The 23585-nt window shown below is 40.5% G+C and overlaps 3 protein-coding genes across 4 annotated transcripts in view; 1 reads left to right on the top strand and 2 right to left on the bottom strand.

The window, feature by feature from the left end:
* Positions 1 to 314: 314 nt before the first annotated feature.
* On the bottom strand, positions 315 to 6094 carry LOC110523880 (mitochondrial outer membrane protein SLC25A46). Its single transcript, XM_021602987.3, has 8 exons — positions 5586 to 6094; positions 4357 to 4399; positions 4112 to 4169; positions 3824 to 3901; positions 3564 to 3664; positions 2902 to 2958; positions 2588 to 2645; positions 315 to 1702 (listed from the first exon to the last, which is right to left on the bottom strand). Exons 1-8 carry the CDS (start codon positions 5833 to 5835, stop codon positions 1127 to 1129), a joined length of 1221 nt encoding a protein of 406 aa, XP_021458662.2. The 5' UTR covers positions 5836 to 6094; the 3' UTR covers positions 315 to 1126.
* tmem232 (transmembrane protein 232) lies at positions 6054 to 20507 on the top strand. The gene is made up of 13 exons (XM_021602985.3): positions 6054 to 6412; positions 6744 to 6855; positions 7427 to 7532; positions 7835 to 7992; positions 8154 to 8253; positions 8415 to 8536; positions 15664 to 15812; positions 16032 to 16158; positions 16396 to 16573; positions 16908 to 17086; positions 17705 to 18024; positions 18137 to 18215; positions 20249 to 20507. Exons 1-13 carry the CDS (start codon positions 6282 to 6284, stop codon positions 20432 to 20434), a joined length of 1947 nt encoding a protein of 648 aa, XP_021458660.3. The 5' UTR covers positions 6054 to 6281; the 3' UTR covers positions 20435 to 20507.
* Positions 20508 to 20566: 59 nt separating this feature from the next.
* LOC110523878 (alpha-mannosidase 2) overlaps positions 20567 to 23585 on the bottom strand; it is a 73991-nt gene continuing 70972 nt past the window's right edge. For both annotated transcript variants that reach the window (XM_036977591.2, XM_036977592.2), the window contains exon 22: positions 20567 to 23292. In XM_036977591.2, coding sequence (XP_036833486.2) covers positions 23140 to 23292 — 153 coding nt within the window. In that variant the 3' untranslated portion in view covers positions 20567 to 23139. The remainder of the gene's footprint in view (positions 23293 to 23585) is intronic.

Below are 23585 nucleotides of genomic sequence, written 5' to 3'. Positions count from 1 at the left end.
CTACTACCATACCCCGTTCAAAGGCACTCAAAACTGTGATCCTTTTAATGGAATGGAAGGTGATGCCAAAGAAAATCCTGGATGGATTTAACAGGCGAAATCAATAAGGAATAATAGCTTTCACCTGGTCAGTCTGTAATGGAAAGAGCAGGTGTTCCTAATGTTTTGAACAATTGGTGTATGTCTCCGAGGTAAACTATCTGAATGCTGGTTGGTATCCTACTGCATTTGGAGTCAATGATGTAGCTACTTTATCGCGGTCAGTCCTTGGCATTGGAGAACTCATTGTTCAAATTACACAAACGCACACCAAATATAAGTCAGCCATTTAATTTTAGCAAGGTTCTCAAGCGAGCTTATACATTTCCCTACTCTGAAAGTAAAGTCCTTAAACACTTAGAGGCAGTTCAATAATTTAAAATCCCTGAACTCAATCATCCATCTGCACAAATGATACATTATCTGCTCATGTTCCTAGTCTCGTACTAAATATCTTTAAATTGTTCCTAAATTTACAATGTACTGTACTCTGTGGATGCCAAAATGTGAACAACTTGATACATACCTACACACACAACATTATCACTCCTAAAGCAAAGAATAATTTAAAGACATTCTGTACATACAATTCTGGCACAATCCATCATCTGCTAGTGCTAACACAAACCCAAAACCAACAGATTGTCACATTCATACAAAGCAGAAAAGCGCAAAGAAAGCGTGCGTCAACATGATTTGCAGAAAAGACTACTGACTGATACTTCACATAAATGATGCCAGGATGAGTTTGTTTGACAGATAGAAGGAAATATACACTTAACTTCCATGACTATTTGGGGATATTTGTTGATGCCATACCTTATAGAACATATTAAGTGCTTTGTGACACAGTGGAAGTGGTGACAATTACATGAGGAACACCACTCTCGGCAAACACTTGAAATGTGCTTCTGGACAGAAAAAAACAAGTCATCTTTTGGTATTTTCCTTTTTTCCTCCATTTTTTTTTTAGGACAACATCCTCTGCAGTGAGCACAACCCTGACTCACGTGAGAAAAAAAACAGGTTTCAAAGGGGGGAACAACCGGCCCAAAAAACATTTAGGAATATATTCCATTGTTTAGCTTTAAGCGTTTTTCAGCAAGGTGGAATAGATCACCTTGGTGATCTGCAGCACGGCGGCGTGTAGCGAGTACTGCACCACGATGGAGCCAAAGCCTTTGTAGAATCCCAGGGCTCCCTCCTCTCGCCGGATCACATTCACACAGTCCCTGATACCCTCATACTGCGTGTTGATGGGCAGGACCTCAAAGCCCAGGTCCGTGTTGTCGATGATGGTGCGCGTGCCCTGGATGTGGAGCCTGTGCATCACCGTCTCCAGCGGATAGAGGAGGACGTCGGCACACAGACTGGCCACGAAACTGGCCATGAGTTCAGGGAAGTAGGCGTCCAGCATGGTCTGGACGGTCTCCGAGCCATCCACGGGCTGTTTGGCCGGGCTCCTCCGGCGCAGGAGGAAGAGCACTAGCTTCTGCACGGTGGAGCTCACCACATAGTGGAGGACCCCGTGGAGCACGGTGGGGAGCATGAGGCCCCACAGGGGCAGCAGGCGCTTGCTGTGGGGGATGCCCATGCCCATGACCCGGCCCACACCCTCCTTCACACAGTCCAGGATGCCAGGGTTGTCCCGGATGATCTCACTCTGGGGACACAACAAGGGACAGCATTGGTATGGTATGGCAGAATAGTTAAGAACGGCCTGAAATTACATTTGCTTGTGTGTTTGGATTGGAATGACCAGATCTGCGAAGGATTCGTAAAATGTACTGATTATTTGATACTGACAAAGGTGGAGTTTCCCAAAAACATAAAGATCATATTTATCTTTGGTAGACAATGGAAGAACGATGATCTTCACACAGTGGTAGGAAATTACCTAATTGTCATACTTGAGTAAGAGTATAGATACCTTAATAGAAAGTTACTCAAGTAAAAGTGAAAGTCACCCAGTAAAATACTACTTGAGTAAGTCTAAAAGTATTTGTTTTAAAATATACTTAAGTATCAAAAGTAAAAATCATTTCAAATTCCTTATATTAAGCTTTCTTGTTTTTAAAATGTACCGATATCCAGGGGCACACTCATACATAATTTACAAGCAAAGCATTTGTGTTTAGTGAGTCCGCCAGATCAGAGGCAATAGGGATGACCAGGGATGTTCTCTTGATAAGTGCATGAATTGGACCATTTTCCTGTCCTGCTATGCATTTTGGGTGTAAGGGAAAATGTATGGAGTAAAAAGTACATTATTTTCTTTAGTAAACGTAGAAGTAAAATTTGTCAAAAATATAAATAATAAAGTAAAGATACCACAAAAAAAACTACATAAGCAGTACTTTAAATTATTTTTTATTTAAGTACTTTACACCACTGTCTTCACGCTCACGATGATCTTTATGTTTTAGGGGAAAGTCAGTTAGAAAGTGGAGGGGAGTTATAGATGTGATACCGATGGACAAGATAAGGGTGGCCAAAATACAACCGACCTCAAACGGATCATCATTCATATAAGTATGGACTCACTGACCTGCACAGTTTCAATGAGACTAGCTGAGTAAAATGGCATGGCAACCACATAGGTCAAACTGTAAGAAAGAGAGATACACAATGACTGTTCAAGAGATCAAAGCATTCTACCGAAATAAAGATATTATCAACACCATCTGATACCAGCATTTACTAAGGGTAAAGTCCCTTCAATTACACTGCACCGTTTTGAGAAATATATCCATTGGCAATCAATACTTATGCAACTGAATCCCCACTTTCACCAAACATACTTTGTCACTACTTTTTACAGTATGAAAACCATTATAAAACAAAGCAAATAAATGTCATTACCCTTTCAGAACCAAATGCCCAATAACTTGCTTTGGGTTCCATTTGTGGGAGAGTTCCCTGAGGAAACAAACATAGTCAGACCTCTATCCGTGGTACCAGTTCATATTTGTTTATTGCATATGTTCAAATAAGGAGATTCAACAGGATTGTGATTTTTAAGAAGTTAAAAAGATTGGTTGAAACTAGTTTTTGTGTTGCTTGAACAGTTACTGTTGAAGTATGTGCTATAGTTTTGTATTATGTTGTTGTCGTTTCCCCCCCCCCTTAGTGGTCTTTGATTTTGGTACTGGGACGTCTTGCTCATCTCACTGGAAACCTTGGAAGCTGATATATATGGCCCCTCTGAGTAGAATCGGCCACTTCAGCATGTTCTGGTAGACGCTACATTACAACGTGAATGCAAGTTTGACACTTAACGGCATCTAAAATGACTCGCAGTAGATGTGCTCGATTTTTATCAACAGCATTAAAAAAAACATTTAAAAAATGTGCTCATTGAAGTCTTGTCAAAGCTAATCCATAAGGAATAGGATATGGTGGGCGATCAGGCGATGACTAAGGGCAATATTTGTTCAGACCCGTTAGCTAGGTTTCTTGCGACCTGTAAGCTAGGATTCTTGCGACCTGTTAGCTAGGTTTCTTCTCTAAAATATAATCCATACCGTGGTAGTGGAGTACATTCACTAATGATGCCTTCTGTGCCCAATGTGACTCCTTGTACCACAAAGGTGCTGCCCATTCCTTTCCATAAGGCCTTAGGACCCTGCGAGCAGAGAATTCACAAATATATACCGGCATAAAAACAAAATGCCAGCCCCGAATTCACATTTTCAATATCCTTTGAACGTTTTCTTGCGATACACTGTCTGTTAGGACTAATTGTGAATGTTGAGTTTTTGGGATCATGAAAAACATGTATTACCTGACTCTTGGTGACATTATACATCACACTAACAGCAGTCAATGGGGACAGATGGTAGCACCTGGCATGATAATTGACCTGGAAGCCACAAAAAAACAAAACAGAATTAGGAATCATGAACATTTAATATTACTACTTACTTCATTCATACTTACTTCAAGCGCACTGGAGCATTCTAATGGACAACTGCGATATACCCAGGAAGATTGATATATTGTATGGTAGAAAAGTCTACAGACTACACCTGAGGTGGAACACATACAGTATCTAACCTGACCGTATGCTTACCTGGCACTGACGACGGAACACAATGCAAGGGTGAGCCAGGACATTTTCAGTAAAGAGACTGGAAGAAGAAGTCATGGTGTGAATAAATGAATATTACACTTCTACTGTATATGGAATGTTCAATGACGTAAATATATTTTCGTAGAAACGTTTTTTCTCTTTCTTATGAATTCAATGTTGGATTATAGTCATCCTTTGACATTACTGGTGAACTACCGCCGTGGATAGGCCAAACACTGAATTACCTTGCAAGCCCGATACCAAATCCAGCAAATCTGTTCAACTGCTCTGAAAGAGAAAGAACAAATACATGTGAATATCAAACAGCAACATTTAAATCGCAAACCTATAGTCACTCAATAAGTAATAGTTTCTTATAACTATTTTGAGCGTCACAGATTGAGTAGCGTAGCAGCAGACTATTTTAATTGTGTTTGTTGTTTACAAACCGGGTATCTGGCACACGTATTAGTCAGATGTGGGCAATTCCACAGTATGGGAATTGCGCTGAGACTCCGAATTGTTCACTTGAAATCAATGCCAAACAAAAAGCATTTACACTGAACATTTTTCAAAAACACATTTACTGGAAGAACTGCGCAGATGCAAAATTTGGTAGCAGAATTTCGGTAAAATCTCCCTCAGTTTTCTCAACAACAAAAAATATAGACACTTAGCTTTCATCTGACATGCTCCTATGAACTTCATATGTTGTTGCTCATGGGCAGTTTTACATGGAAATGACCATTGTTAAAGACACCCACAATATACTCCCCCCTGAGCTGTGTCAACAATATGCCATTAGCTGTAGTGTAAGCCTAATTGACAATCAATCAATGTTCACAAATCCACAACTAACCTAAAAGGTACAAATAACCAGAAAAGTGACTTTATAATATATGAATGATAGGCATTTAGATTTCTGTTGCACTCTACCGATGTTCCAGTAGGCCATGTTGCCTACTTGAGAACTGCACCTTGGTCTACTCTAGCCTCCCTCTCTCTTGGTCTTATCTGACAACATAAATGGCTGTCAGCCATCTTTCTCTGGACTTGGTTGGACACTAACGGCCCAATTGTACATGCAATAAAGAACAATGCCTCAGCCATAAAACTGTTTTGTTTTGTGTGTGTATATATATATATATATATATAAATAAACGTTATAGGCCTAGTTTGTTCTCTGTACTTCAATTTTTTTGTACTTCAATGTCACTGAATCCCTATATTGCACACACATCAGCTGTGACTGATAAATTATTGTAAATATAGATTTCAAGGCGAAGAAGCAAAACGTCTTCTACTGACATGGACTCTGCTAACATTTAAAAGCTAACGTTAGCTAGCCAGCTGAAATGTGTGAATGCTTTCACTTTCGAAACACTCATGACCCAGGGATGATACTGTGTCGTTGTCGTTGCTGTTAATGAAAAGGGCCAGCATTGCTGGAATGATCATGATGTCGATCCCCTACCGGATGGAGGAGCCGTGGGCAGGGTATCTTGAGCACCAGGCGCTGCAGGGGCCGCCTCAAATGGGGGCGTGCGGTCATCAAAATGCAAATTTCGGCTACCTGGAATATCTGGCGGTGTTGTTACCCAATTCTGTAGGTCAACACTAGAGGAATTATTAAATGACCTTCCACTGTAACCCCCACTGAAAGCCGTATCCTCCCTACCCCTGTAACCTAAGCCATCGAAATTGTCCGGACGCCGAGAAGTCATGCTGCCTGAGAGCTAAATAGGAGTGACAGCTCCCTGGTATCACGATTGGTCAAATGTGTGTAACTATGTCGCTCTCAAAATCTACGAGGAACACATTAAATATAAAACTAAACCACTGTATAACATCAATTTCGCAAGCTAGCCACTCTAAATGACGTCGTTAGATAGCTAGCTATATAGCTAGCAAAACAACGCGAATGAACTGTCAACTGATCAACCGGAAGTGGTTTCGTTCTATTCCGCGTCCAAATTGCATTGTGGGATATGCATTTTTTGTGCACTTATTTGACATCGCTGTCATGCGTCCATGGAAACACAGCAAACAAACGAGACAGATGTACACGAGATGAGAGTGAAATTCCATAGACGTAGGCGAGGAAAACAGGTGTCTACAAAATGATGAAAGCTGCCAATGTTGTAATTTTGTATTTATAAAACTGTGCAAAATGCCTATAATTAAAGTTCCAGTTGTCCATAATTTGGGTATAATTTCCCAAACACACAAAGAGGATTTGCAAAAAAGACTTTTCAAAAAAGCTCAGGAAATAACAATCACAACCAATTCAAAGGCTACCAGGTAAGGACTGAGTTTACTGCACTGTCCCTTTTTGATCTTAATTAAGTAATGTAGCCTATATGTGTGTAAAGGTCTGGACCATATGGCACAGGTGGTGGTGCCCAAAACCTCAGAGTTGCTGGTTCAAGCTCTGTCTCTGCAAAATGAGCTAGATTGGGGGAGCTCAATTTAGGCGACTGCCAAAATTTTGTTTTACTGTTTCAATCTCGATATATTTTTCTAAAATGTATATACCCATACCCCTTCGTAAAAAAAAAATGCATAGCCTACTACTGTAAGTTTGTTGTCTTCACATATGCCTACTGTATGGCAAAATGTATCTATTTTACAGAAACCCATTTGAAATAACAGAGGAGTTTATCAGAAAGTACAACAATTCCCATGGCTCTGAGGAACAAGAAAAGTATAATGAGCTGGCACGACAACTACTTAGCCGAAGCAAGGTGTTTACCTGGACTTATCTAATAATACATGCTCATATTTTAATTTTCAAAATATCCAGGGGTGCGTTCAGTTCGTTTAAACGTTTGTTACATTACATAACGGCTTGTACTGAACAACACATTTCTCCAAAACGTTCTTCAAATGTCTTGAACAGACTTTGAAGGTACGTATTTAATAAAGGGCAGCGGCCATGCTGGCAGCGTTCCCCAACCCTCCCCCTTTCCCGTTTAATTGAACGTGCCATAATGTTTTTCGTACTGAACGCAGCCCAGGTGTCAATGTCCCGCATTAATTTCTCAACCATTTTCCGTGACAGTTCACAGAATTCCCAGCAGATGGTGACAAAATCAAATATGTGTGGTTATTTAACTGGACACTACGGTTGGGGCCAATTCCATTTAAATTACAGTCAATTCAGGAAGTACATTGAAATTCCAATTCTCTTTTTGCGTTTCAATTAGGAAAATTTGGCATAGGAATTTGGTTTACTTTCTGAATTTACTGGAATTTAAATGGAATTGACCCCAACCGTGCTGTACACCTCACGGTAATCATATTTTTCCTCAACAGCGCAGAGCTGGACTGAAATGCATGGGTGAGGGCTACCACGTTCAGCTTCCTCTGGCATGGGCAGAGATGCTGTTGCTTGGTTTGTGCCATGGTAAAATTCAAAATGGTAGGTTATTATTGAGAGACCTAATGTGCATAGAGTGCACTTTTCAATAACTGTACTGTAATGATTGGGCCGGGCCCTGATTTCTTTCCTGACCATTTGACCTGACCATTAAAAACCCAGGGCCCTATAGATTACTATAACTATGTAATTAGAGCCTAGAGGATTTCCTGGTCAAGTCACATGGTCAGGAAAGATTTAGGGCCTTGGTAATTATAATGATTATGAATAATATGTTAATGCCATAGCAGTTAACACATACTGTTTTTGTTTAAATCAAGACAAACATTGTGTTACCTCTTTAGATTCCCTGGATTCCCTTCTGATGTCACTGGACCATGCCCCAGTGCATGCAGAACAGATTCCCGCCCTCTTTTACCTGGGAGAGTCAGTCTTGTACTGGGTCTGTACTGATACGTCCCAGAAGCCCAATTTGTACACCTGCGAAGTGAAGATATTGAAGGTAGAGTGGACAGATCTAGGTTTCTTTTAAGTACGTGTCACTGTGTGGGAAAAAATACCTTATGTAACAAGTTTACAGAACAGCCATACTCCTAAAACAGGGTAAGAACTTGAATTGTATTATATTTAGTTCACCTTTGCAACTTTATTGTGCTCTTTTAGCTGGGATATTTGGTCTTCTTGAGACTATTTCTCTTTCACATCTCTGGAAACCTGAGTGGATACCAAAGAAGCAAATCCCATCTTCACGTTTTTTTAAAAGGTAGAGTACTAGATGGATAAATAGTGATTCATTCTACTTTTGCATAGCAATATCCTGTAATAGTGTAATTATTGTGTGTGTTCCCATGCAGGTTCTACTAATTGATGTGAACTGTGTTGTTGAAAAACACAACTAATGGCTGTAAACTGTTTCCCTTTTAGCTCTGTCTCAGTGTGAGCCATGCTACCAACCGTATCCAAACATCTTGCTCTCAGTGCACTTCATGTTACGTTCAGGGGAGATCATTTGTGGACTGGAACCTTTTGAAGATGATTCAGCATCAGTAAGAGTTACATACAAATTCTAACAAATCTCCTAAAATATTTATTTTGGTCCTGATGGAACAGTTATTAAGAGCGCTGCCCATAGTATATACCCTTAATCAAGTAAAAGTACTTTAAAGTACTACTTAGGTCGTTGTATCTGTACTTTATTTTACTATTTATATTTTTGGACAAGTTATACTTTTACTTCACGACATTCCGAAAGAAAATCATGCACTTTTTACTCCATACATTTTCCCTGACATCCAAAAGTACTCGTGACATTTTGAATGCTTAGCAGTACTGAAAAATGGTCCAATTCACACACTTCTCAAGAGAACATCCCTGGTCATCCCTACTGCCTATGATCTCACTAAACAGACGTGCTTCGTTTATAAATTATGTCTGAGTGTTTGAGTGTGCTCCTGGCTATTGGTAAATTTTAAATAAAAAACAAGAAAATGGTTCCATCTAGTTTGCTTAATATAAGGAATTTGAAATTAATTATACTTTACTTTTGATACTGAAGTACATTTTAGCAATTACATTTAAGATGATATACAGTGCCTTGCGAAAGTATTCGGCCCACTTGAACTTTGCGACCTTTTGCCACATTTCAGGCTTCAAACATAAAGATATTAAACTGTATTGTTTTGTGAAGAATCAACAACAAGTGGGACACAATCATGAAGTGGAACGACATTTATTGGATATTTCAATTTTTTTTAACAAATCAAAAACTGAAAAATTGGGCGTGCAAAATTATTCAGCCCCCTTAAGTTAATACTTTGTAGCGCCACCTTTTGCTGCGATTACAGCTGTAAGTCGCTTGGGGTATGTCTCTATCAGTTTTGCACATCGAGAGACTGAAATTTTTTCCCATTCCTCCTTGCAAAACAGCTCGAGCTCAGTGAGGTTGGATGGAGAGCATTTGTGAACAGCAGTTTTCAGTTCTTTCCACAGATTCTCGATTGGATTCAGGTCTGGACTTTGACTTGGCCATTCTAACACCTGGATATGTTTATTTTTGAACCATTCCATTGTAGATTTTGCTTTATGTTTTGGATCATTGTCTTGTTGGAAGACAAATCTCCGTCCCAGTCTCAGGTCTTTTGCAGACTCCATCAGGTTTTCTTCCAGAATGGTCCTGTCTTTGGCTCCATCCATCTTCCCATCAATTTTAACCATCTTCCCTGTCCCTGCTGAAGAAAAGCAGGCCCAAACCATGATGCTGCCACCACCATGTTTGACAGTGGGTATGGTGTGTTCAGGGTGATGAGCTGTGTTGCTTTTACGCCAAACATAACGTTTTGCATTGTTGCCAAAAAGTTCAATTTGGATTTCATCTGACCAGAGCACCTTCTTCCACATGTTTGGTGTGTCTCCCAGGTGGCTTGTGGCAAACTTTAAACGACACTTTTTATGGATATCTTTAAGAAATGGCTTTCTTCTTGCCACTCTTCCATAAAGGCCAGATTTGTGCAATATACGACTGATTGTTGTCCTATGGACAGAGTCTCCCACCTCAGCTGTAGATCTCTGCAGTCCATCCAGAGTGATCATGGGCCTCTTGGCTGCATCTCTGATCAGTCTTCTCCTTGTATGAGCTGAAAGTTTAGAGGGACGGCCAGGTCTTGGTAGATTTGCAGTGGTCTGATACTCCTTCCATTTCAATATTATCGCTTGCACAGTGCTACTTGGGATGTTTAAAGCTTGGGAAATCTTTTTGTATCCAAATCCGGCTTTAAACTTCTTCACAACAGTATCTCGGACCTGCCTGGTGTGTTCCTTGTTCTTCATGATGCTCTCTGCGCTTTTAACGGACCTCTGAGACTATCACAGTGCAGGTGCATTTATACGGAGACTTGATTACACACAGGTGGATTGTATTTATCATCATTAGTCATTTAGGTCAACATTGGATCATTCAGAGATCCTCACTGAACTTCTGGAGAGTTTGCTGCACTGAAAGTAAAGGGGCTGAATAATTTTGCACGCCCAATTTTTCAGTTTTTGATTTGTTAAAAAAGTTTAAAATATCCAATAAATGTTGTTCCACTTCATGATTGTGTCACACTTGTTGTTGATTCTTCACAAAAAAATACAGTTTTATATCTTTATGTTTGAAGCCTGAAATGTGGCAAAAGGTCGCAAAGTTCAAGGGGGCCGAATACTTTCGCAAGGCACTGTATCTTAACTTTTACTCAAGTATGACAATTGGGTACTTTTTCTACCAGTGCTGCTGGTAGAAAAAGTTGCTTTGGATAATACTCTTCTAAGTGGCATATATTCATTTAAATCCAGTCTATCCCAAAAATGAATTTGGTTTAAGATTAGTGTAAGATTAACATTGGAAAAGTGTATTCACGTTCACTCAAATGCATGTCAATATGTGTAATTCTGCACTGTGTCATAACACAACATGACTTATCTAGGTGACTAATTAAGCGATAATGCCCTCGAAACCGGTATTTGGAAGAAATATTGGCACGGGTTCAAGATTCTTGTGGACCTTTGGAAGAAGATAATACTTTTTAAAAACTCATTGTCTGAAATGTAGCCATTCTCCTTAGCTTCTGTGAGGATCCCTTTCAATTCAGCTTTGAGATCCTCTGTAGGGTTGGAGGTCGGTAGAATTCATCATTGTATAATTGACGGTAGGCTTCTGTCACATTTGTCTTCACTCCACACTACGGTAGCGCCACCTTTTGTCTGCTTTTTTAACCACAACCCGTCCTTTTTTGGACAATGATTCAACTGCATCCCCCTCTGTCTTAGAAAAGTTATGTCATGTTTGGTTAGAGTAAATTTGACCTTTTAGTGTGGTATTCTGGACAATGGGACAAAAGGTGAACTTGGGCTTGAAAGGTGTTTTTGAGGGCACAGAAACTGCCTGACCTGAAACACCGGTGTCTGTAGTTGGAGAAATGTTTTGCTCGTACCAGGCCTTCAGATGTAGAAACAAAATAGGTCAATCTTTGTATTGAATTCATTAGTTGAGTATGTGGCTGCAAAGGACAGTCCTTTAGACAAGACCCTTACACAACCAGCATAAAGGGGTTCTCCAGAAATGTTGATCACAGCCTTGTTCTGGTCCTGCTTTGTGTGGTTGGATAGTCTTGATTTCTTCCTCCGTGTTGGCCTCTTCCACGTCCTCTCCCTCTCTTGTTGGGGAACCTGCGTGGCTCCTCTTCCTGGTCTAAAAAATCTTGGGAGGAGCCAGCCTTTGAGCGTCTGGGGTGATCCTCATCATTGCTGCTTGTAAATTTGATCTAGGCTTCCTCCTCTGTGGTGTGATTCTGAATTCTTGCGGGTTGCGGATTCTCCAGGTCAATGGGATGGTATTCTTCGGCTTGCAAGCCTCCCCTTTTTCCTCCAAATATAATGATGGTCATTATGGCCAAACAGTTCTATTCAGACCAGAGGACATTTCTCCAAAAAGTACGATCTTTGTCCCCAGGTGCAGTTGCAAACCGTAGTCTGGCTTTTTTTATGGTGTGGTTGGAGCAGTGGCTTCTTCCTTGCTGAGCGGCCTTTCAGGTTATGTCGATATAGGACTCGTTTTACTGTGGATATAGATACTTTTGTACCTTTTTCCTTCACACGGTCCTTTGCTGTTGTTCTGGGATTGATTTGCACTTTTCGCACCAAAGTATGTTCATCTCTAGGAGGCAGAACACGTATCCTTCCTGATTGGTATGAAGGCTGCGTGGTACCATGGTATTTATACTTGCGTACTATTGTTTGTACAGAGGAACATGGTACCTTCAGGAATTTGGAAATTGCTCCCATGGATGAACCAGACTTGTGGAGGTCTAAAAAAAAGAATCTGAGGTCTTGGCTGATTTCTTTTGATTTTCCCATGATGTCAAGCAAAGAGTCACTGAGTGTGAAGGTAGGCCTTGAAATACATCCACAGGTACACCTCCAGTTGACTCAAATGATTCCAATTAGCCTATCAGAAGCTTCTAAAGCAATGACATTGTTTTCTGGAATTTTCCAAGGCACAGTCAACTTAGTGTACGTAAACTTCTGACCCACTGGAATTGTGATATGATGAATTTTAAGTGAAATAATCTGTCTGTAAAATTACTTGTCATGCACAAAGTAGATGTCCTAACCGACTTGCCAAAACTATAGTTTGTTAACAAGAAATTTGTGAAGTGGTTGAAAAACAAGTTTTAATGACTCCAATCTAATTGTATGTAAACTTCTGACTTCAAATGTAGGTGGTAAGGCCCTGCAATAGACTTGCGTCCTGTCCAGGGGGTGTACTTTACATCAAGATGCCTCACGCTACAGAAACAGGAGATCGGCTCCTGCCCAATGAGCCGTTCCGGCTCTCACAAGCCAAAGCTCTTACATTGCTACTTCCTTACTACTTATGCCTACTATATTGTTGAAGATCCTTTCCATCATCTTACTCTAAATAGACAAAATATGTGTTTATGAGTTGTGAGACCCCTACCATCTCTGCCTAGCTTGCGCACGTTACTAAAATATCAAAAATTATTTTGGATTCCTGGAGCATTTAATATCTAATGCTTATTTGTATGACTTATTCAAAACTGTCCCAAGAATGGCTGCAATAGTAATACAAATATCATACTTTTTCAGAGACACAAGTACGCATATCAGATATGTGATTACACTGGCAAAATTGGGAAGAAGTGGAATAATAGAATAAGTGTGGGGAGTAACGGTAGTGTTCTTGGTGACAAGCACAGTAACTACCCTCTATTTTAGCCCATTGTTAAGAATGAGAATTGTTCCACTGATCAGACTAAATAAAGTAAATAGATAATAATAACATGAACTGACATGTTGTCCACCTAATCAAAGGATCAGAGAATGAATCTAGTACTGAAAGCATGAGCTACAGCTAGCTAGCACTGCAGTGCATAAAATGTGGTGAGTAGTTGACTCCAAGAGAAAGACAATAGTTGAACAGTTTTCAACATATGAATTTATTCAAAAATGAAGGAGAAGCGAGAGAGGGCGTGACAGTGTCATTTTTTCCTCACTTTTAGTTTCACTTACTTAGCTAGCAAATGTAGCTGGCTTGTTTAGTTACTCAACACCTGGCTAAAACAGAGGAATGCTATGTTAGCTAGCTGGCTATGACTATCCAACACATCACTGGAACTCTTCCATGTCAAGGTACGCTTTTTGTTTAATTAATTTATTGCCACCGGCACCTGCCGGTGTAACTGCTTACTGACTGTACACTGTGATCTTACTGCATGATTGTAGTGAGTTCACTAATGTATTTGTTTTATTAGCTATGTTGACTAGAATGTTACTTTAGCTAATATAGGTACAACGATGTATGCTGTGTGTAGCGGTTATGACATAGTTTGGCTTGGAAAGGTTTTTTCGCCTGGTCACATAGAGCTGATGTGTTGTTTATTGAAGTCCACAAACAAAGGGAAAAGGTGAGAGGAGGAGAGTGCATAGAGGCGAGAAGGAATACAACGTGGCTGCTATGAAAGTGAACTGTGTTTATGCATGATCAGGTGGGTATTCATTCCACCGATTCTGTTTTAAAAAATGTCTTAAACGAAACAGGGAAAAATTACCAGAATTTGTCCAATAGAAACTCGTTTGCAACTGTTGGACGAATGATTACACCCTAGATAACGTAGGAGCAGGCAAGCATGTGCAAGGCGGTATTGAATGGGTCACTCTCTGTCCATGCGTCTGTCATCTCAAATTTTTCTCTCAACCTGTGTGCACCTACGTTGTAAACTTTCATTCAGGCTAGGTTGCAGCAACCACGTGATGGGTATAGGGAAAATTTGATCATGCAGTAGCCTAAACCTATCGATGTTACATTGAATTGGGTGAATGGAATTTGAATGACAGTCATCAAACATGCTGTAATAGAAAAAATAAAATCTTCACCCCTCATCATAAACGGCAGTGACCGCCACTGCTGTAAATCTGTCTTTGTCACAGCCTAAATGCCAAACGAGGGGACTAATGTGAGTGTGGATTAAATCGACTTTAGTACATGCTGTCAAAAGGCTGCATTCTGCAATAATAGGGACGGGAGTAACAGCAATTTTTGTTTTTACCGTGCTGCTCTTTTTACAGTTTTATAAACTCAGCGGATAACATTCTCGCTCTGCATTCAGCTACACTCTAATTTTGAGGGGCGTTTCTTTAAAACATGCATTCAATCCCCTTGATCCCTTACATAACTAGACCAATCATATGCTTCAATGTGCCGTTGTTCACTGTGCTGTTGCAAAACAGGACAGTGGTAGAGGTTCCGCTCGTAATGTTAAATTGCAGGCTCAGATGCTCCGATTTCAAAACGATTTGGAGCACAGTTGAAAAGTTAACGCGCTGACTATACAATTAACTAATTCGAAAAATAAAAACAGTACTTTTCAATGCGTGAGAAGAGGGTCAAATGTGTGTGTCCCTCTGCCAATGTGTGAGAGTTGGCAGATCTGCATCCACAACAATGAGCTTATGATGGGCGATTTCGCCTGGCATAGAAAATGTGCTCTCTCATCAGAACACTATTGTTCAGATGAGCTAGCCAACAACACAGCAAACACAATCACTTCAAACTGAAGCTGCAAACGAGCTGCATTTTGTTTCGTTCGACCTGTTTTCTATCGACCATTCTTTCCCTATAGCCATACAAATTATGCCAGCTGATTCATGATTTCGCCTGGCTGAGAAAAGCTGCCCGCCTGTCATTCTCATCCCGACCCTTACACCGTTTATTACTATGGGACAGCTAGAGGTCGAATTTCAATACTGAAACAATGTTGCAAATGTCAGTGAGACAGAGTAAGGTTTATACAAACATCCACTATTGAAAACCAGTTGCTAGTCTAAGAGAAACAGGAGATAATGTCAAGATGCTTTGTACAGCGGAGATCAAGTTGAACAATTCATATAAATTGCCTGGCTGGGTTGACGAGACAGTGGATTGCGCAGTGAGATGTAACAGAGTAAATAGGCATTTCAAAGTCATAGCTTTAGCCGGTGGTAATTTGTGGAATAGACACAGGCTGGAATACGGTTTCAACCAATAAACGTCCAAGATTAGACCCACCCACATATGCTGTTTGCATATCCCGTAGCTACGTCCTGATGCTTTCCATATGTGATCTGTTGTGTACTGTAGGCTCAGGCAGACTGTCAGGAGTATGACATGAACCAGGTGCTCTGGCATTGTCTTCTCAGTTGGTACTGCGTACAAAACAATGTCCGCCAGCTCTCCCAAGTGGCACAGCACCTCATCATGCTGAGAGAGGAGCTGCAGAAAGACAACTGGTTGGTTTGGGCTGGGTATTGTAATCTTGTTCTCTCCAACAGTCAAACGTTTTCATTAGTGCAACATTAGTTCCTACATTACTCCTGACGCATCATTCTTCATAAATATATGAATGTTTATTTTATACCAGTATCAAGTCATAAATACTTGTGTAATCATCCAAATCAAAGTGTTTTATTGTAAATGAATACATTTTATTTCATCTTTTTTAAATCCAGGGTGGACTGTGCTTTGGGATTAATGGTTCTGGGTGAGGCTGCAAAGTCCAGCTTGTTGTGCCTTCAGATGTTGATGAGTCTCCACATCAACCCAAAGACAGAGCAGGATGGGATTATAGAAGAAAACGTAAAGCTATTAACTGCCATACATATTATGGGCTGGTTACCCAGACCAAGATTAAGCCTAGTCCTGGACTAAAAGTTATTTTAAGTGGAGATTCTCCATTGAGCATGCTTTTTTTTAGCCCAGGTCTAGGCTAAATCTGGTTCTGGTAAAGCCGGCCCATAATCCACACACTAAATTAACTTCTCTCTCTTTTAATTTCTTTCATTCGTGCTAAAAGTATGTCATTCTCTTTTCCAGGAAGGTATGTCTCAGAGTGGTTGCTGGCCATGGCAGTTGGAACACATCTATACCACTGTGTTAGCAGACATATGCCAGCATAGCAGCAATGCAGAGATACAGAAAACAGCTCTGCTGGGCAGTCAAACCCCTCCAGGATATCACAATACTGATGGACTGCTTAAACTTCTGAACCACTGTAAGTCCAGGAAGTCGCATGACGGATGGAGATAGTGGAAAAACAAGCAAACAAACACTGAAGCATGAGCATTGTACAAAAATAGCCACATTTGTTTTGGTTTTGGTTTGTGGGAGTTATAGAGTTTTCATCATCTTCAGATTTTATGCCTATATGATTTATTAGCCTAAACTTCCATTGCATACATTACAGTTTAAAGCAAGAGTACGATCCAATGAAACAGCTTGCATTAACCATTATCTTTACACCAAAAGTCTAAAGCAGTAATTCCCTATCCTGGTCTCCAGTTTGTCAGGGTTTTCACTGAGTGTGGTGTCATCTGTTCATTCGCTAGCTGGCGCCGAGGCCTGGCAGCTGCGCTACAGTGCTGTTCAGGCTTTGGTGTGCGTATGCCGAGGGCTCAGCGGAGCTGTGTTGCAGGAGGGGCTGAGGAATGTGGCCTGGATCACTCTGCAGGAACACCTGTGCCAAGAGACTGACCAGAGAGTCGGAGATGCCGCCCGGGTTATAGAGGTGCCGAGTTGTTTTTGATATCTCTTAAGGTCCAGATCTTTTCCTAGTCAACTTACTCTCAAAGAAAAGAGATGTCTTTGACTTTTCATATACAACTGCTGTGTTGTCACAACTGCTTTTCCCTTTACAAAGTATTGTTTAAAGCACAAACATATCTGCTTACCAGGTTGGAGCTGAATAACATCATTAGGAAAATCCTGAAAGTCCTGAAATTTGTCACAGTCTATATATAGTATGGAAGATTCTGAAAACGAATATCAATTACCTGTAAACTGAGAGGATTCAGTCTTAAAATCCAAACAGAATCAGCAACTTGGCTTCTTATTCACACATTTATTGTTAGCTGAAATATAATTTGCATCAGAAAAAATGTAAAACTGGTTCTTACTTGTGATCGAAACGAAGGGAACAAAGGCAGTTTTTGGTGATTTATGGATCCAATTAAAGATTAGCATATTTTATCATTACTGTGGTTATTACCATGGCATTGTTTAATACTCTGTCCAAGTTTTTGCAAATGAAATGCATAACTACTAAATTACTTAACTTATTATTATTATTTTTTAAACATAAGTTAAGGCATTGCAATATATATGTGCTCTTTTATTTGTTTCCTAGGCTGAAATGAATGTTTCAGAGAGCAGTCTTCTCAGTGAGGGAGGGAAGCCATCATCATCTACCTCTGCTTCTAGCGTACCTGCTTGTCTACCTGGCCAACTGATCACTTGGAGGTTAGCATGTACCCTCTCTCAGCTCTACCTTCCCCCCACGCCTCTCCAGCTCACCCCCCACACCAAGGCCAAGAAGGAACCACCACCTCCCTCCAACAGGCCTAGGCTGGAAGCCTGTCCTCCACTGCCTAAAGAAACAGTCCCTGGCCCTGCCAGTAAGACGCAGCATCCAACCAGACATCCAGAGGAATATCACAGTGCCCCGGGGTACAGTAAACAGATTTTGGCTAAATTGTTCTACGTTTGACTACAATACTTGATGTAACTATGGAAAAGAAGTGACATGTAATTGAACATGATGTCATTACATTTATCCTAGAAAAAGTAAGAAACATCAAACCTACATGGACTTCAATGCACGTACAGATGTTGACTTGATGAGAGTTGTGGAGGACCAGGTGAGAGCATTACATTAAGACATACATAAAAAGTGATTCACGCAAGGTATTACAAACCTGATACACGCAGATTACAATTATGAATGTCAATTTTGTATTGATAATGTCCCTTGCATAAATAGAGATGTGCCAAAAACAAATCATAGAGTGTAATAAGAAATGAATGTCCTTTTCCAGTGTGTGTGATGTGTTCCTTATGGTGGCATTGTGCCTGGGGATATACTGTACCCTGATTGCTTTTTGAGGATGTTCTCTTGCTAAAAGTGTATTAGCCAACCCTTACTGTGCATGGTTTAGGACAGTGCCTTGCGAAAGTATTCGGCCACCTTGAACTTTGCGACCTTTTGCCACATTTCAGGCTTCAAACATAAAGATATAAAACTGTCTTTTTTTTGTGAAGAATCAACAACAAGTGGGACACAATCATGAAGTGGAACGACATTTATTGGATATTTCAAATTTTTTTAACAAATCAAAAACTGAAAAATTGGGCGTGCAAAATTATTCAGCCCCCTTAAGTTAATACTTTGTAGCGCCACCTTTTGCTGCGATTACAGCTGTAAGTCGCTTGGGGTATGTCTCTATCAGTTTTGCACATCGAGAGACTGAAATTTCTTCCCATTCCTCCTTGCAAAACAGCTCGAGCTCAGTGAGGTTGGATGGAGAGCATTTGTGAACAGCAGTTTTCAGTTCTTTCCACAGATTCTCGATTGGATTCAGGTCTGGACTTTGACTTGGCCATTCTAACACCTGGATATGTTTATTTTTGAACCATTCCATTGTAGATTTTGCTTTATGTTTTGGATCATTGTCTTGTTGGAAGACAAATCTCCGTCCCAGTCTCAGGTCTTTTGCAGACTCCATCAGGTTTTCTTCCAGAATGGTCCTGTATTTGGCTCCTTCTATCTTCCCATCAATTTTAACCATCTTCCCTGTCCCTGCTGAAGAAAAGCAGGCCCAAACCATGATGCTGCCACCACCATGTTTGACAGTGGGGATGGTGTGTTCAGCTGTGTTGCTTTTACGCCAAACATAACGTTTTGCATTGTTGCCAAAAAGTTCAATTTTGGTTTCATCTGACCAGAGCACCTTCTTCCACATGTTTGGTGTGTCTCCCAGGTGGCTTGTGGCAAACTTTAAACAACACTTTTTATGGATATCTTTAAGAAATGGCTTTCTTCTTGCCACTCTTCCATAAAGGCCAGATTTGTGCAATATACGACTGATTGTTGTCCTATGGACAGAGTCTCCCACCTCAGCTGTAGATCTCTGCAGTTCATCCAGAGTGATCATGGGCCTCTTGGCTGCATCTCTGATCAGTCTTCTCCTTGTATGAGCTGAAAGTAGTTTAGAGGGACGGCCAGGTCTTGGTAGATTTGCAGTGGTCTGATACTCCTTCCATTTCAATATTATCGCCTGCACAGTGCTCCTTGGGATGTTTAAAGCTTGGGAAATCTTTTTGTATCCAAATCCAGCTTTAAACTTCTTCACAACAGTATCGTGGACCTGCCTGGTGTGTTCCTTGTTCTTCATGATGCTCTCTGCGCTTTTAACGGACCTCTGAGACTATCACAGTGCAGGTGCATTTATACAGAGACTTGATTACACACAGGTGGATTGTATTTATCATCATTAGTCATTTAGGTCAACATTGGATCATTCAGAGATCCTCACTGAACTTCTGGAGAGAGTTTGCTGCACTGAAAGTAAAGGGGCTGAATAATTTTGCACGCCCAATTTTTCAGTTTTTGATTTGTTAAAAAAGTTTTAAATATCCAATAAATGTCATTCCACTTCATGATTGTGTCCCACTTGTTGTTGATTCTTCACAAAAAAATACAGTTTTATATCTTTATGTTTGAAGCCTGAAATGTGGCAAAAGGTCGCAAAGGTCAAGGGGGCGAATACTTTCGCAAGGCACTGTATATTAGCAGTGATAACTTAATCAAAGTCACTGTAATTTCTGATGATGGTTGAAAGTAACTATGGTTGGGACGGAAATTCAAGTCAAATGTATTTTCATTTCACTACAGTGGCAAAAAGAACTACAGATCAAAATGGCAGAGGAGGAAGATGCTGAACAAAATGAATTAGAGAAAGTACAAAAGGAAAAAGAGGAACAATTCAAAGAGATTATGAGGAGGCGGGTGGAGAAAGTCAAGAAGGACACCAAACCATATGAGCTGCCTGAATATCAACAAACGGGAGGTCAAATCTGAATCTGAAAGAGACATACATGACTTGTGCCATGCTCTTTGTTATAATACTGATCCAAAAACATTTTTACCATGGTGATTGCATCTAGCATTATTTTGGGAGGGAATAGTGTCTTGCATACAACAAGTGCAAAATTGTTTTATGCACTTTATTTCATTTAATTGGCCAACGTAACTTGGGTTTCATCCTTTTTTAATCTCACATTATATTTACAGAAAGATAGAAAAAAAATTGACAAAATGTGACTCTTAGCGAGCAACATTGGTAGAAATTTGTGTGAACATTCCAAGTGAACTCGCAGTGCAGTTTCCCTTTACCTGCAAGTGATTGAATGGAACAAAACATCCGACGTGTGTGCTCTACCAAGAGGAGCTTCACAAAACGACAGTAGAGGACGTTGCACATCTCTGTTGAAGCAGTAGATATACTGCACTGAGGTTATCATAAGATGTGATTTAAAAAATGAAAAAAATGTGATAGCTGTGTAAAGCAACAAAAAATGTTTTATCACTCACCACAGTACATATACAGTGGGGAGAACAAGTATTTGATACACTGCCGCCGATTTTGCAGGTTTTCCTACTTACAAAGCATGTAGAGGTCTGTAATTTTTATCATAGGTACACTTCAACTGTGAGAGAAGGAATCTAAAACAAAAATCCAGAAAATCACATTGTATGATTATTAAGTAAATAATTTGCATTTTATTGCATGACATAAGTATTTGATCACCTACCAACCAGTAAGAATTCCGGCTCTCACAAACCTGTTCGTTTTTCTTTAAGAAGCCCTCCTGTTCTGCACTCATTACCTGTATTAACTGCATCTGTTTGAACTCGTTACCTGTATAAAAGACACCTGTCCACACACTCAATCAAACAGACTCCAACCTCTCCACAGTGCCCAAGACCAGAGAGCTGTGTAAGGACATCAAGAATAAATTGTAGACCTGCACAAGGCTGGGATGGGCTACAGGACAATAGGCAAGCAGCTTGGTGAGAAGGCAACAACTGTTGCTGCAATTATTAGAAAATGGAAGAAGTTCAAGATGACAGTCAATCACCCTCGGTCTGGGGCTCCATGCAAGATCTCACCTCGTGGGGCATCAATGATCATGAGGAAGGTGAGGGATCAGCCCAGAACTACACAGCAGGACTTGGTCAATGAGCACGCAAGGTCCCCCTGCTCAAGCCAGTGCATGTCCAGGCCTGTCTGATGTTTGCCAATGACCATCTGGATGATCCAGAGGAGGAATGGGAGAAGGTCATGTGGTCTGATGAGACAAAAATAGAGCCTTTTGGTCTAAACTCCACTCACCGTGTTTGGAGGAAGAAAAAGGATGAGTACAACCCCAAGAACACCATCCCAACCGTGAAGCATGGAGGTGGAAACATCATTCTTTGGGGATGCTTTTCTGCAAAGGGCACAGGACGACTGCACCGTATTGAGGGGAGGATGGATGGGGCCATGTATCGCGAGATCTTGGCCAACAACCTCCTTCCCTCAGTAAGAGCATTGAATATGGGTTGTGGCTGGGTCTTCCAGCATGACAACGACCCGAAACACACAGCCAGGGCAACTAAGGAGTGGCTCTGTAAGAAGCATCTCAAGGTCCTGGAGTGGCCTAGCCAGTCTCCAGACCCGAACCCAATAGAAAATCTTTGGAGGGAGCTGAAAGTCTGTATTGCCCAGCGACAGCCCCGAAACCTGAAGGATCTGTATGGAGGAGTGGGCCAAAATCCCTGGTGCAGTGTTTGTAAACCTGGTTCAAGAACTACATGAAACGTATGATCTCTGTGATTTCAAACAAACGTTTCTGTACCAAATATTAAGTTCTGCTTTTCTGATGTTTCAAATACTTAAAAATTACAGACCTCTACATGCTTTGTAAGTAGGAAAAACTGCTAAATCGGCAGTGTATCAAATACTTGTTCTCCCCACTGTGTGAAGGTCACAATAACAGACCCATATCAATTAATGTAATACCACATGTCAATCTTGTGACATCAACTATGAAATGCATTCATTTTGCATCGATAGCAAATTGTAAGTGACAATTTTCTCCCAAGACCAACATACAAAGATATGTACATAAGGCTCATTATAAAACTGTGAAATAAGGCACATTTCTTGCTCTTTGGAACGAACAACAAAACAAGATCTCACTTGCAATTAACAATTTATCACATATAAATGTTGACCGCTAAAAAAATATTGAATTAATATTTAGAATCAGTTGGCCTTCAAATATTTTTTCAGGCACGCCAAGGACATGAAGCAATATTCACTATGATTGAAGCCATACCTCAGTATAAAGAAAACAAAGAATCACATTGTACAAAATCATATCTGTGGAAAAAGGAAATCTGAACATGTGGTCATCCCAATAGATGTGAAATTGCAACACAAACGTTCCCAACACATACAGAACCTGAGACTGCAGCATAACTAGGTATACTGGACTCAAACAATATAATATTGCACTTGTAGAATTAAGCTTAAGCAAGTTCCATTTACTTCTCCTCCTGCCTCTCTTTCCTTCTCGTCCTCCCTCTCTTCTTCCTCTTTCCCTCCTTCTGTCTCTTCCAAGGATGTCCTATGCATTTCAGGCTTCTGCATAGCCTCGCTGACTATGTTTTTTCGGCACAGGAACAGAGGCCGGATGTTGGGCATGTTCCGTGGCGATCACCGACTCTCTGGCCAGCGCTCATGTCAGCTGCACACGGTATGTGCTGATCTCCATTGGCTTAAGGCTGATTTCCTCTTGGTTCGACCCTTTATCAGGCGTGTGCATCAGAGTAAGAGACGCAGGGGTGATGCTCTGGAATTTCAGTTCAGAAAACAGCTTCTCCATGCGGATCTGTGAGAAAACCAATCCAAACATGAACAATGGCATTATACCCGCATGTTTGAATAGGAAAACCCATTATGAAAGGCGTTGATGGATAGGTTCAATAAAAAAAATTGACACCGATGATCACGATGAAATACCATTTCCTTTTAGAAGCTATTAATATAACTGGACACTTAACAGGCTTATTAAATATATTAAGATTAAGTGCCTGGGTCAACAGAGATTTCACCATCTACTCTGGCCATTTTCTAATGAACACACTCTTGGTCATAACAGCCTTGATTTTCCTCTTGGAGAGA

This window comes from Oncorhynchus mykiss, chromosome 5 (assembly GCF_057628025.1).
Source record: "Oncorhynchus mykiss isolate SJ-2025 chromosome 5, ASM5762802v1, whole genome shotgun sequence".
NCBI lineage: Eukaryota > Metazoa > Chordata > Actinopteri > Salmoniformes > Salmonidae > Oncorhynchus > Oncorhynchus mykiss.
Note: the sequence above shows the minus strand (reverse complement) of the source record. Positions and strands in the feature narration are given on the sequence as shown.

Coding starts and splice junctions, on each gene's coding strand:
- LOC110523880 (XM_021602987.3), bottom strand. CDS start 5,835: ATGACTTCTCGGCGTCCGGACAATTTCGATGGCTTAGGTTACAGGGGT. Junction 3,665..3,823: donor ATAATGTCACCAAGAGTCAG/GTAATACATGTT, acceptor CTCTGCTCGCAG/GGTCCTAAGGCCTTATGGAA. Junction 1,703..2,587: donor GTCTCATTGAAACTGTGCAG/GTCAGTGAGTCC, acceptor TTGTGTCCCCAG/AGTGAGATCATCCGGGACAA.
- tmem232 (XM_021602985.3), top strand. CDS start 6,282: ATGCCTATAATTAAAGTTCCAGTTGTCCATAATTTGGGTATAATTTCC. Junction 7,533..7,834: donor CCATGGTAAAATTCAAAATG/GTAGGTTATTAT, acceptor TTACCTCTTTAG/ATTCCCTGGATTCCCTTCTG. Junction 18,216..20,248: donor TGAGAGTTGTGGAGGACCAG/GTGAGAGCATTA, acceptor ATTTCACTACAG/TGGCAAAAAGAACTACAGAT.